Source organism: Gigantopelta aegis, chromosome 3 (assembly GCF_016097555.1).
Source record: "Gigantopelta aegis isolate Gae_Host chromosome 3, Gae_host_genome, whole genome shotgun sequence".
Classification (NCBI taxonomy): domain Eukaryota; kingdom Metazoa; phylum Mollusca; class Gastropoda; order Neomphalida; family Peltospiridae; genus Gigantopelta; species Gigantopelta aegis.
In genome coordinates, this window is record NC_054701.1 from 68,110,979 (window position 1) to 68,125,390 (window position 14,412).

The 14,412-nt window shown below is 36.9% G+C and overlaps 1 protein-coding gene across 1 annotated transcript in view; it reads left to right on the plus strand.

Annotated features, from left to right (window-relative positions):
• Nucleotides 1-12,244, plus strand: part of LOC121368881 — a 30,980-nt gene extending 18,736 nt beyond the window's left edge. Inside the window, exons 15-19 of the mRNA XM_041493639.1 lie at nucleotides 1-135; nucleotides 2,046-2,198; nucleotides 4,598-4,770; nucleotides 5,655-5,808; nucleotides 11,249-12,244. The exon at nucleotides 1-135 is cut by the window's left edge and continues 70 nt beyond it. Coding sequence (XP_041349573.1) covers nucleotides 1-135; nucleotides 2,046-2,198; nucleotides 4,598-4,770; nucleotides 5,655-5,808; nucleotides 11,249-11,367 — 734 coding nt within the window. The 3' untranslated portion in view covers nucleotides 11,368-12,244. The remainder of the gene's footprint in view (nucleotides 136-2,045; nucleotides 2,199-4,597; nucleotides 4,771-5,654; nucleotides 5,809-11,248) is intronic.
• Nucleotides 12,245-14,412: the final 2,168 nt, after the last annotated feature.

Genomic DNA, 14,412 nt, shown 5'->3' on the forward strand with positions numbered 1-14,412 from the left:
AGACAGTAAAGCACACCATTTCCCCCGACTCTTTCACGGATGATGTCGATCTACTTGGTATTTCTGCAGATGGCAAGTGTTTGGTATTTTCTGGAACCAATGATGGGAATCTGAGATGCTGGAACATCGTCAGAGGTGGGACATGTTTAATTTCATTTATAAAAAAACACGGGTTTAATAGCGAGACATAACGGCGTAATTGTTAACAACTAGGATATGTCCCTTTAATATCTTCATTAGCAAATTAAATAGTTCGGAACCATCAGGTGCTCAACGGGAAACTATGTAACGAATTAGATTTCTTTTTATAAGATAACAATATGGTTACTTGTTTGAAATTTTACTTCGATCGTTTGGTAAGCACGTGGCTGTGGTCTGTTTTCGCGATGACCATAATACCATATAACTGATGATGTAATGATTTTAATTCCATGAAATCGAAGCTGAAGCGAAGCTCGCCCTCGCGGTTAAATATAGAGAGAAGTGTGGTGACATCCAGCGATTATTTCACCCGAATCACCTCCTAGAAGGATTCTTGCGTTCATAACAACAGGATATGTGCAAATCAACAGTGATCACCGCTGGTAGGGCCCAACAGGCTAGGGCCGTACCTAGTGAGGGGAAGGGGGACGGGTAGTTGCACCAAATAAAAAGAAAAAAGTGTTCTTAAATTAGATGAAGTGACAGACTTGACAGCTGTGATGGTATTATTCTTGGCAGGTGCCACCAGTTGGGAAGGATATACTCACCTTTCGCAAACACCTGATAGCATCACTGTTTTGACACTGATCCATGAGTGCATGTCATCGCATCTATATTTAATCCAAACAGTTCTGTCCTGTGCTGGTTTTGATTTAGTAAACTAGTCTGGGAGCGGCAGTCTTCTTTTGAGCGGTGCAAGAAGGATGTATTGTCCAGTAAATGATCTTGGGAATGGCTGTCCTCCTATAGATGAGGCACTAGATACAGTTTTATGGAATCAACCACTATTTTGCCAAATACCCATTCGACTCTGCATTGTGCAGAGATACGGTTTTGATCGCGAATTACTGTTGAGGACATATTCTCGGAGTTCCTTGGGGAATCTCTCTAACACAGGGCTGAGATTGGTCCATTCTTTTGACACACACACTATCAATCACCGATGAACATTTCTGAAAATGAGTGTTTAACTATTCCCATCGATATTCCAGAGGTGTTCTGCCAATTGCACATACTATTCCATACTTGCGCATTTCGGGTCACGTGCTCCTGTTTGACGTCATTTTTCTTATCATTAAACTGCAAAACGATTGTATTACTTTTCATCACTCAGAAAAACACTTTTGTTGGTATCTGATTGTTATCAACGCCTTTCAGAAAATGAACGTCTTCGAGCGATTGGCATGCTTGAATCTGGAATGGTACAAAACATTGTTGCGTTAATTGGTGTTCATCAGAACAACATTTACAATAGTTTGACACCCAATAGCCGATGTATTTTTCGTGATGGTGTGTCGTTAAACATCTATTCTATTCTATTCTATTCTATTCTATTCATCAGAACAATATACAGTGTCTGCGGACTTTAAGAGTACTAGAGATCTTCTGTATTTAGAAAGCCTACGTGTGAGGTCACGTTTGCAAAATCAGGCTAGTACACCTATGGAATCATTTGGAAACGACAAGTCTGACATCCTGAAACACACCTGTATTACGGCACCAAGCAAGGTGTAGACTACACTTTAGATTCAGAAGACAAGACTGGTCCATCGTACTTTTAACAGATCAATAAAGGTTTTAATTTATGTAAAAATATATGTATTACTGAGATTTTAATAATGCATAAGAACTTTTTTTCGTCACTGTAGTTTATAAAGATCACGTATAGAATGAGTAACCATGTCTGTAGGAAAGTGCATATAAAACAGCCCTTGTTGTTAATTGCTAATAAAAGTAACATATGCAGTGGCAGTTACGTAAGTAATTTATGTTGAACACTAGTTGGTCGTTGACTAAACAATGTGATGTGATACTGTGAAATAAAATGTTATTTCCTGTTGCAGACGAACCATTTCCTGAATTAGATATTTACAACGATGATGCCAATAAAGAACAAACAAATGATGTCGAGGTGGAACATGTTTCCTTTCTGGACAAAGAAACTGTAGTCTGTAGTTTTGGAAGTGGAACTGTTAGGATCTGCACTTTACCAACAGGTTTGTAATAGACTTTAATATACTAGTATTCAATTTATCACATGTTTGACAATGGATGAATAATGTGTCAGAAGGTCATTAAACAAATGTTCCTTTCCTGTAATCAACAGGATTGAAAACTAATGTCACTTCTGGGTATTTGTATGAAAACGGAATAAATGAAGATTGTTCCAATCATATTGCCAAGTTGACAGTTTATATAGGTTAAAGGGACATTCCTGAGTTTGCTGCATTGTTAGATGTTTCAGACTAATAAAATATTTCTACGATTAAACTTCCATATTAAAAATATTTTCTTGTTTAGAATATCAGTGTCTGTATATTCAATGTGTTTCTGGTCGTCTTAATATTTGTAAGAAGCCCAAACTGAATGTTGTTTTCAAATAATTTCGTACGTATCAAAAAATATTTTTTAAGAAATAAAATGAAATTTAACCTAGTACAACAATTGGAACGATCATAAATACATTTAATATACAGTCACTAATATTTTATGCAGAAAAATATATTTGTTATGTAATTACAATCGTTAAAAAGTCTCTGTTAGTCGATAACATCTTAAAACTTGCAAGAAACTCAGGAATGTCCCTTTAATGCCATATTTAAAATCAGGCACACCAACCCTAAAATAAGACAGATCGATAACAGACTTGGCAGCTGAATCTGCTTTTTCATTACGGTACTCCTAATGCCAAAATGGCTGGCTACCAAACACAACACAATGTATTTATTGGCAATGGATAAAAAGAAGCCCTTTAATGTTTTTCATGTAAAGCCTTTGTTCATTTCGTGAACACGTGGTGTTATCACTGCGTTGACGGTGACTCATGAGTGCATGTCATCACAACTATATTTATTCCAACGAGCTCTGTCCTGTGCTAATTTTGATTTAGTGTACTAGTCTGATAGTGGCAGTCCTCTTTGAGCTGTTTGGGGAATATGTCATGTCCAGTAAAGTATCTTTCTGGGAGTGTCTATCCTTTTATAGACGAGGAATTAAATAGAGATTCATGGAATCAACCACTATTTTGCCAAATACCCATTCGAAATACGGTTTTGATAGTGTATGACGATTTAATCTTTCAACGTTTGATAGAGAAGTGAACACCACAAGCCCTGTGATTGGTTATAAATGTGAGTGTGTTGGTTGTAAAAAAAAAAATAGTTTCATCTGGGTAAAAAAAAAAAATGCAATTTTATTTCATCTAATACCACTGTGTCAAGTAGCCTTGTGCTTGAAACATGTATGGGGTGCCTGTCAAAAAAGTACTCGAATTTTGTGCGGAACTAGGGTAGTCATAGACGCTACCTGTTATCTCAGAAATGAGCAGCGCTTGACCCCCATTTTTTTTCTTCTGATTCACTTTAAGGGTGAGGGGTGGTAGTATTTATATCCGTGGCGTTTATGTCGATTGATACGTTGCAGGTAGGAGGTTTAGCCACATATGTTACTATTGTCGTCTATGTGATTTGATTTGGTAGTATACACCCTTTACCAGTCTGTTAAAATGAGTTTGGTGGGGCCCATATTATTATGTCAAAAAGTACACTTGTAAAGAATCTGTAGGTTCGAGCATGTCTACATTATAGGTTCTCATTGATCCATCCAGTCTTAATTTGCAGCTCCCCTTCTCCCCCACATTGAATTGTTTTCCTCTGTATGTTGATAACAATGTGTCTTTGTGTTTCGGTTTAGTTGGTTCTAAGTTTGCATTATAATGTTTCTGTGTTACTAAGCACCTATTAGTTGTACGATTTCGGACACTTTAGCTGGTTTTCTATATGAACATTATCCGTCGTACGTCATCCGTCATTTGAACATCTAGCATGCGACCTTTGTCATATGTAACAACACTTTCACGATTTCACGGGTTATTTAATCCATTATTTTGTGCACTCTTCTGTAAAACTTTAGAGAAGACCGAGGACTTTCATGTCATCATGGATCGATCCCCGTTGCTCGGCCCATTGGGCTGTTTCTCGTTCCAGCCAGTGCACCACGACTGGTATATCAAAGGCCGTCGTATGTGCTTTCCTGTCTGTGGGATGGTGCATATAAAAGATCCCTTGCTACTAATGGAAACATGTAGCGGGTTTCCTCTCTAAGACTATATATCAAAATTACCAAATGTTTGACATCCAATAGCCGATGATTAATAAATCAATGTGCTCCAGTGGTGTCGTTAAACAAAACAAACTTTGATGTTATCACAAGGAATTCCAGGTCCGTCACAGAACGTCATCCTCAAAAAACGCATTGGGTTGCGATTAAAACAGAATCGGATGACGTGTGACGGACGCTCACTGACATATGAAAAGGTAAAATAGGTTTAGCAGGAGACGGACGCAAAAATTGTTCATATGAAAAGCCAGCCTTAATCTTCATCTGTATTCTGTAGGAAAAACTAAGGAATTAACAGCAGGTCATGTAGGCGAGGTGACATTTTCCACCAAAGAGCGATCAGACATGTTTCTTTCATATGGGAGTGATGCACAAGATAAAACTATGGTGTTGTGGAGCAAGAATGGAACAGAATATAAAAGGGTTGCAAGCTATACATCAGACTATCCAGTAAGTTGTGCATGTATGTCTGTCTCTGTGTGTCTGTATTCTGTGTGCATATGACGTGTGTGTGTGTGTGTGTGTGTGTGTGTGTGTGTGTGTGTGTGTGTGTGTACGTGTGTACGTGCTATCTTACAATTAGTCAGAATGTCCCCAGGTCAGGTCCCTGGCTATCCAGAGATCGGACCCTGGTGGACATGCCTGAAACCTTAATGGTATAGAGGCATGATGAAACAATTCAGGTTCAAATCAGAATGTCATTTGTCAGAAGTCCAGACGATAACTCCATGCAGATTTTGTGCACATACTTGCCTGGAACCAATGTGCGTATGTGTATGTGTTTGTGGGGCAATATAGAACAGCGGTATATTATACGTGTTTAATGTATTTTACCGTACATTTGTCTGGGAAAAAAAGGTAGCTGTCCTAGGTCCCGCGTTTAAATCAATTTTTAAAAATGCTCACATCATACAATGTAGCTATATTATCCCTGTACTGTTGTAATAGTGTTTGTATAAAGTGCTCCTACTGTCAGGAGTTAGTGGGCATTTCGCTATCGGCTCAGTTGGTAGAGCACTGGACTCTTATCCTGTCGGTCCCTGGTTTGAATCCTCGTAAGTGTAGGTTGATTTTTCTGTTACATTTTCTTAAATATGATCATTGTGAGACTGGCATTTCAAAGGCTGTTGTATGTCCTGTCCTGTCTGTGAAAAAGTGCACACAAAAGATCCCTTGTTGCTAACGGAAACGAGGGTTTTCCTTGAAGACTACATGTCGGGAATACCAAATGTTTGACATCCAATAACCGATGATAAATTAATCAGTGTATTCTTAGTGGTGCCGTTACATAAAATAAACTTTAACTTTTTAACTTTATTTCTCTATTACTACAGCTAGAACACGTGGTGCTGAGTCGAGATGGTACATTCGTGATCAGCTGCACAGTAAAGCCCGCAAATGTAGTCACCTGGCACATTGAAGGCAAACGTGAATACAGGTCTTCCCAATTGCATGAGACCAACGAAAGAGAGTTATTCCGAGGAACAGGTAAGATAAATGTTAGATTGTTTACAGTACAGGAAACATGTTTTCCATACATATAAAGATATACTATGCTGGTAAAAATATTGTGTAACTTTTGCATTGGATGTTTTTTAAACTTGAAAGATTTAGGCTCCTAGCAAATTGTCCTTGGAAGCAATAACAGTATGGGATGGGTTTTCACCCGGGTGTTCTGATCTGTTGACCGCATTATAAGACTTACATATAATATAAAATAAAACTTAAGTTAGACAAACCAGTCACATGCATAGTTGCAACCAGTTAACCAATCTTAAACAATTAGCATAAAAACCAACAAGCAAGAATACTGTCCTGGACGAAGGAGATGGCGCAAATCGACAACGGCGAAAATCGACACCTGTACCCATGATAGGCGTGCGCTACAACAGCTTGCTCTGAAAGTGTTCCTGGAAGACGTTGCACTTTTATAGTCAGTATTGGCGGAAGCCAATCCTTACTTCAAACCCCAACCCAACCTAGCGTCTTGTGTCATATGTCATATGTTTTTAATAATTTACGATTATGGAATAAATGCTGTGAGATTTTGCATTATATTACTTGCCCATTTAATCTTACTGTAGTAATAAAGACCATTCTGACCGAGCAACAAAAACATCTTTTATTAAGGTAGCCATTGTCAGCGAGACGGTAGGACGTGTTTTGTCGGAGCTCCGCCAATCTTAATATCTTCAATATCCTGTTTCTTTTGTTTTAATTTTTAATCAGTTATAATATGTAAATTTCTGTATTAATTCATATATATGTACATGTGAAGAATGCGAGAATACCGTTGCAGTGAAACATCGGTGAAAAAGAAGAGAACTGTTGTTAATGACGAGAATACATGTGGTTCCAACATGGCGGCAAGCCGTTTCTATAGAAGTACACCACAGAAAACGCCAGTCAGTTCTGATTTACATGGAAGTGGACTGCCGACATCTCCAAAACATTGTACTACTGGAAACAATGTTATTATCAGCGAGCTGCTTTGTTTTGTAATAAACAAAATGGATGTATTACCGCATGATACCATTGTAAAATTGTGTTCTGATGTTTTTACAGATCACGAAGTTGAGGATGCTAAAACAATCTTATTTGACCTTTGCTATAATACGGAAAGTTGTGGACGTATGATAAAACGAAAGGGTGTTGAAAAGAAAAAGAATAACATTCATGATATTTTGAATTTGCTGCATAACACTGAACCAGATGATGTACCATGCTTCGCTGCGAAAGATCTGAATAAACTGCCGCCAATTCTTTACAATCATATGGACATGGCCATTATTTTGAAGGAACTTGAAATAATGAAAGGCAGTATTGCTTCTTTGCAAACAGCCCAGATGGCCACTGCTGAGATATGTCGAAGTACATTCCAGAATAAAAAAGATTGTGCATGTTCAGTGGGGTTGGCTGTCGATGTAAGCCAGGAAAATGATGAAGATACTGATATTGTGAGTTCTTCACCCGTGAACGATTGTGTACACGACAGTGGTTTAGAGGCGGAAACAGTCACACCTAGCGACATTAATATCTTGAAACAAAGCCAAAATGTAATAACTGAAAAGGAAGATGGTGAACTAGATGACAGCATAACACATGCAAAACAGCTGATACGAAATTGCAAAACCCCTAATAGGCAATCGAGCCCAGTACGACCAGATGAGCCTTTATCTCATGTTACTAGGGAGATGTCTCAACACACAGGGACTGCACGCAGTTTTGCTGATATGGCTGCTGGATTGGCATCTAATGGCATGGAGCTGAATAGAGAAAAGAAAACAAGAAAAGCTGTTCCGCACAGAAGTGGTGTTGATTCAGAGGGATTTAAGTTTGTTGGTCCGAAGCGAAAAAAGCCGGTAGTAATAGGAACCGCACAGTCATCGGCACTGCGGGGAGTCAAATCTACACCGGTACCCGTTTTCGTAACCAGATTAGCGCCGGGAACTAAGGAGTCGGACATACTTGATTACGTAAGGTCAGTGCTGGGGATTGATGTCTGGTGTGAAAAACTCAGAACACGATATGACACCTATTCGTCGTTTAAAATCCTTGTTGACTCCAAAAACATCGATAAACTAATGAGTCCTAACGTGTGGCCAGAAGAAGTTTTAGTTCGAAAGTTTTATGTGATACGACATTAGCAAATATCATGAAAGAAGAAATTAAGATATGCTCATACAACTGTCGGTCTCTTAAAACATCGGCGCCAGATATTCATGAATTATGTGATGCTAATGATATATGTTTGTTGCAGGAGCACTGGTTAGCAGACTATGATTTGTCAAAACTCTCTTACATACACGATGATTTTTATGCTCGAGGGGTATCTGCTATGGATACTAGCAGTAATCTACTAGCCGGACGTCCATATGGTGGAGTGGCTATTCTATGGAGGAAGACACTCGGCAGTTTAGTTAATGTGTGTACATATGACGATAGTAGAATAATAGGATTAGAATTAAATTGTGAATCATCGAAAGTACTTATCTTGTGTGTTTACTTACCGACTGATTCGCCTGAAAATTGGGAGGATTACGTCTCGTACCTTGGAAAATTGCATGCCATATCAGAGGAATCCAACACTCCAAATGTGTACATAGTCGGTGATTGGAATGCCAATATTAAGCGGCAGTCAAGGTTTGGTGCTGAATTATATAATATGTGTTCAGAACATGGTTATATATTATCGGATGCTGTTCTTTTAGGTACAGATACGTACACATATATTAGTGAGGCGCATGCGACAACGTCATGGCTAGACCACTGTTTGGCTACTACAGCTGCACACAATGCAATAACTAATATGAATATACTACATGACATTGCGCCATGGGATCATCTGCCATTACAATTCACCATCAGTGTGAACGGTTTGACCAAATGCAATTTAGCCAAAAATCACATACTGCCAAGAACGTCTGTAAACTGGTCAAAAGTTACTGCTAATGATATAAATACGTATAGAGCTGAGTCAGATATTTCCTTGTCTCAAATCGTTTTTCCTAATGATGCAATTTCTTGTAAAACTCCAAACTGCAATATATCTGGTCATCTACATGGTATTGATAGTTTATATAATGAAATTGTTAATGCATTAAAATTGGTATCTCAACATTTGATTAAAGGTAATAGTGACAATCACAAAAATGTGCCTGGGTGGAATAACTACGTAAAAGATCTACATCTCATTGCTCGAGAGGCCTACTTGTTATGGCGAGACAATGGTAAACCTAGAACAGGACTTATATGTGAAAATATGAACAAAACACGTAGGCAGTTTAAATACGCTCTTAGAATGTGTCAAAATGAGAACGATAGAATGAAGGCAGATGCTATAGCACAAAAATTTGACCGACATGAACTTTCGTGAATTTTGGAAAAATATTTCTAAAGAAAAATAATAAACGAACTCTATTGGCAACAACTGTGGATGGTGTGACCGGGGAAGAGAATATTGCAGGTTTGTTTAAAGAACATTATAAAGAACTTCTAAATTCTGTGACAGGTCAGCATCATCGAGCATATGTTGAAGAGTATATTGCTAATGATTCAAGTTATGTTGCTGAAATGAACGTAAATCCCAATGAGGTAATGGAGTTTGTTTTTAAACTTAGCAGTGGGAAATCAGCAGGGAATGACGGTCTCTCAGCGGAACACCTCCAATATGCGCCCAAGAGATTATTCGTTCTATTATCAGTTTGTTTCAGTGCCATGCTTGTACACGGGCATGTATCTAGTAGTATGACAGATGTTATTCTTGTTCCTATTGTGAAAAACAAAACCGGAGACATAACAGATAAAGGCAATTACCGTCCAATTGCATTAGCAACTGTGATATCAAAAGTTATGGAACATGTACTGTTATCACGAATAGACCTGAGTACATCAGATTATCAGTTTGGTTTTAAAAGTGGGACATCCACCGATATGTGTTTATTTGCTTTTAAGGAAGTTATTAACTTTTACATTTCACAAGGTAGTCCTGTGTATGTTTGCTTTTTGGATGCGAAAAAAGCCTTTGACCGAGTAAATCACTGGACTTTATATATGACACTTTTGAAAAAAGGCGTGCCTACTTTTGTAGTTCGCTTTCTCAAAGCATGGTATTTAACCCAATTGTTTAGTGTAAAATGGGGTGCATATATTTCCTGTAATTTTAATGTAACAAATGGCGTCCGTCAAGGTGGGGTAATGTCACCCTTATTATTTAATATATATATTGATGACCTTAACCTACAGTTGTCAAAATGTGCAGTTGGGTGTAATGTTGGTGGGGTGTTTCTAAATAACTTCAGTTTTGCTGATGATATGTCACTTCTTTGCCCATCTATTTCAGCATTAAGAAAAATGTTAACGATTTGCGAGAAATTTGCAGAAGATTATGATATTATATATAATACAATGAAAAACTGTTTGTATGTGTATTGAGCCAGAAACTCTGAAGTTGATCAATGTGCCTTCGATATATTTGTGTGGTGATGTACTGAAATTTGTTGACAACTATAAATATCTAGGTCATATCATATGCAAAAACATGAAAGACGATAAAGACATTAAACGACAGTATAGAGCCCTTTGTGTACGTGCAAACATGTTGTTGCGGCGATTTGCAAAATGTTCAGAATCTGTTAAAACACAATTATTTGTGAGTTATTGTAGTAATTTGTACGCGGGTGCATTATGGGTGAAATTTAAGCAGGATACCATGAAAGATCTTAACATATGTTATAATAATGCATACCGATGGATGATCGGACAACGACGACCATACAGTGCCAGCAAGATGTTTGTCAGTCATCGAGTAAAAAGCTTTGGCGCTTTACTTCGCTCAACAGCATATTCGCTGAAGAGCAGAATCGAAACAACTTCAAACGACCTACTTGCCCACCTGCGGTGTACAACTGTGTACGTCAAATCTGTATGTGTAAATCGCTGGCACAAGCTGCTGTATATTATGTAATCAGTTTTGTATGTGATGTTTATATATGTTCTATGGATCTCTGATCTGAAATAAAAAAATCTATTATTATTATTATTATTATTATTATTATTATTATTATTAAACATAATATATCTGTGATACAAAATATCGTACGCGTAGTTCACGTGTTCATGACAATGACGTCATGTCCATAACCAGGACGCCTAGCGTTCTGTCAATTCTACAACATTCAATTAACTTTCCAGACGAAGTAAGTTATTAATTAAAATATGTGTTAATCGTGATATACAAAGGTAGTATGTAATAAATACAGAACAACATACCAGTCGTTTTTCCAATGTTATTTAATGTACTCGGTTATAGTGCGCACGATTTATACCACTTGACTATCGTGGTATAATATCATTGTGCTCTATAAAGTCGTGAAGTAAACAGCATAGAAAAACGACTAGTATGTGGTTCTGTATATGTACGTTTCAGATTTGACCCTCACCCTGGACCTGACGTGTGACAAGGACAATGATGTAGGATCCATAGATTTCCTTGGCGATGATGATGATCGCAATCGACTGGTGAAGACACCGGATTCCTTGGACTAATTGAAATCTCTTTAGAAGAATATGAAATGTCTTGACTTGGAGCTTTGTCCTGCAGTCTGCACTTCGTCAGTGATGATGATGATACGTTCCGGAGTCTTGGCAGTTTGTTCCTTATGATACATTTGTTTCGGGAATAGTGATATATGTAAGTACTCATATCACTAATACCTGGCTATGGGAAAAATTACAAAACAAGAACAAAATTACGGCAAAGTTAACATAGAAGGAGGTTTCTGCCCATTTTCAACTTCTGTCCCGAGTCATGCCCCTGGCTATCCAGAGACAGGACCCGGGATAAACATGCTCGAAACCTTAGTGATCCTTCTTCTTCTTCAAGGTGACTGTGACGTTTGCTGAGAATTCTGCTGCTCAAACGTAAATCCCTTTTAGTAAAAAGTATTTCACAATAATAATGAAAAATGTATTGATTTATGAGTGATTGCCGTCACAACTTTCTATTTATCTATTGAATTGTCTTGTAAAGGTGGGGTATGTGACACTAGACTTGATAGTGGCAGTCCTCCTAAAGACGAATATGGAAGGATGTATCGTCTTGGAAAATGACAGTCTTCCTATAGTTGAATCACTCAAAAGTAATGATGGAGTAGTCAATGAACATATTCGACCATTCCTGGAAAAAGGTTACAAAAAACTAAAAACCTGTATAGCCAGCAATTTATGATCAGAAGTTTAAAAAATATATACAATGTTATATTTTTAAAATACGTTTTTCACCTACTCCCGAAAAAAAATCAGTTAAAAGTTGATTGATTCACGGAAAAAAATAATGGCTTATATGTTGTAAAGTGCCTAAAATGCCACTTGTGGCATACTGCTTTTCTATATTATAATGTTTTAATAAATGCCATTTATTGCATACTGTTTTTCTATATTATTGTGTTTTAATAAATGTCACTTTTGGCACGCTGCTTTTATATATTATTATATTATATATTATGGCCTGCACATTAATATTATATTATATATTATGACCTGTACATTAATATTTTTATTATTATTAATTGTTGTTGTTGTTATTGATGTTGTATGTTTGTTTTTATCTGTTTGCTGACACCAGTTTGTTTGGTAATATGCAATAAATTGAATTGAACTGAATATTATTGTTTTAATAAAACTAGAGTAATATACTTTTGTAACAAAGCCTACCGTTGCCAATAATTTTTACCACAATAACTTGCTGATTTTATGAAATAAGTAAACTTAGACTTTGAAAATGATCTGTGAATGTGAATATAATACAGTTGTAGCAATTCTGAGAACAGTGTAAAGTCCCTTACATAGTTTCTATGTTAGTTAATCAATGTGCTCTAGTGGTGTCGTTAAACAAAACAAACAGACTTTTACATATTTTCTATAGAACTATACATGTACATGTATATATACATGTATATATATCGAAAAAAAAAAATAAATAGCAGATGTAATAAATGAAATAACAAATTCGATACCAGTTATTATCAAATGTATGTCCCTCATGAAACAATGTTCATTTGTCACACGTAAAAGCTTGCGACAAGTGAACATTATTTCACTCGGGACTTAATTTAACAATTACTGGTAACTCGTTTATTATGCTCTATATCAACTACTTAATTATATGACTGAATTGTTTTGTGTAAAAGAAAGGAATGTTTTGTGATGGCAGTCCTCCACCAGGCTGTGCAGGAGTGATGAAACATCTTGTTACGGATCTGATATGGGAGTGACGGTCCTTCTAAGGACGAGCACCTGAAACTGGATCATGTGAGCAGTGACGATTTTGCAAAACGTCCTTGCGACTCTGTCTTGTGCAGAGATGTGGTGTTGATCATGGTATACGGTTTTGTATTTCAGATTGTTTTAAGTATTTAAAGGGACATTCCTGAGTTTGCTGCAATGTTTTAAGATGTTATCGAGTAATAAAATATTTCTACGATTAAACTTACATATTAAATATATTTTCTTGTTTAGAATATTAGTGGCTGTATATTAAATGTGTTTCTGATCGTTCTAATATTTGTACTAGGTTAATTTTCATTTTATTTCCTAAAAAAAAAAAAATTGAAGACAAAATCCAGTTTGGGCTTCTTACAAATATTAAGACAACCAGAAACACATTGAATATACAGACACTGATATTTTAAACAAGAAAATATATTTAATATGTAAGTTTAATCGTAGAAATATTTTATTAGTCGGAAACATCTTACAATGCAGAAAACTCAGGAATGTCCCTTTAATCGGCGACTATTGTATATGCATATTGTTATACGTGACATGGTGACTGAGACACGAATTTTAGAGACGCCCGTTGTCGCCACTATAACTGCGATCTTTGATAACCGCATAGACCATGGGCTGAAGAAATCGGGACGGGGTGGGAGGTTGGGGCACAACATTTTTGTTTATATATATTAGGTATGACAAAAAATAACTGTTTTTGGCCTCAACTGGGAGCATAGGAAACTCCCTGACCCTGTTCTTACGGGACCGTGAAACCCATTAAAATTATATTGTAAACTGATGGCGATTGTGTTCTGTGTTATGATTGCTTAGTTACATTATTCTATTTGATGCCCGCAAATGTTTATCGTCTTCGGTCAAAAATGACATTTGCGGGATCAAATAATAGACAATAACACCCGCAAATCTAAAAACTCCATATGATTATCTCCTAATTGATAATAATTTGGCGACAGTAGGAAACAAGACTATTACATTCTGACCAAGTCTGAACAAATGCATAGATAGTTTTTATTCAAAAGTTAATCTTTTGCATTAAAAATGTATACATGTTTGGGCCGAATTTACGAAGCCTGTTTTCCTTACACACCCGCTGGTGAAAACACGTAGTTGTTTACTCAAGTACGTGTGTTGAATTAATTTCCAGACATACGACTGGCTGTTCCTAGGTGATGACCAGGTCACCATTGCCATACATCCAATGAAAAAACAGCACGGTGGAAATCGTTTACACTGTGACGTATAGTTAACCTGGCAATCATGTGTCTGTGACGCGCAAGTCAGCTACAAGTGCAAAGGGTT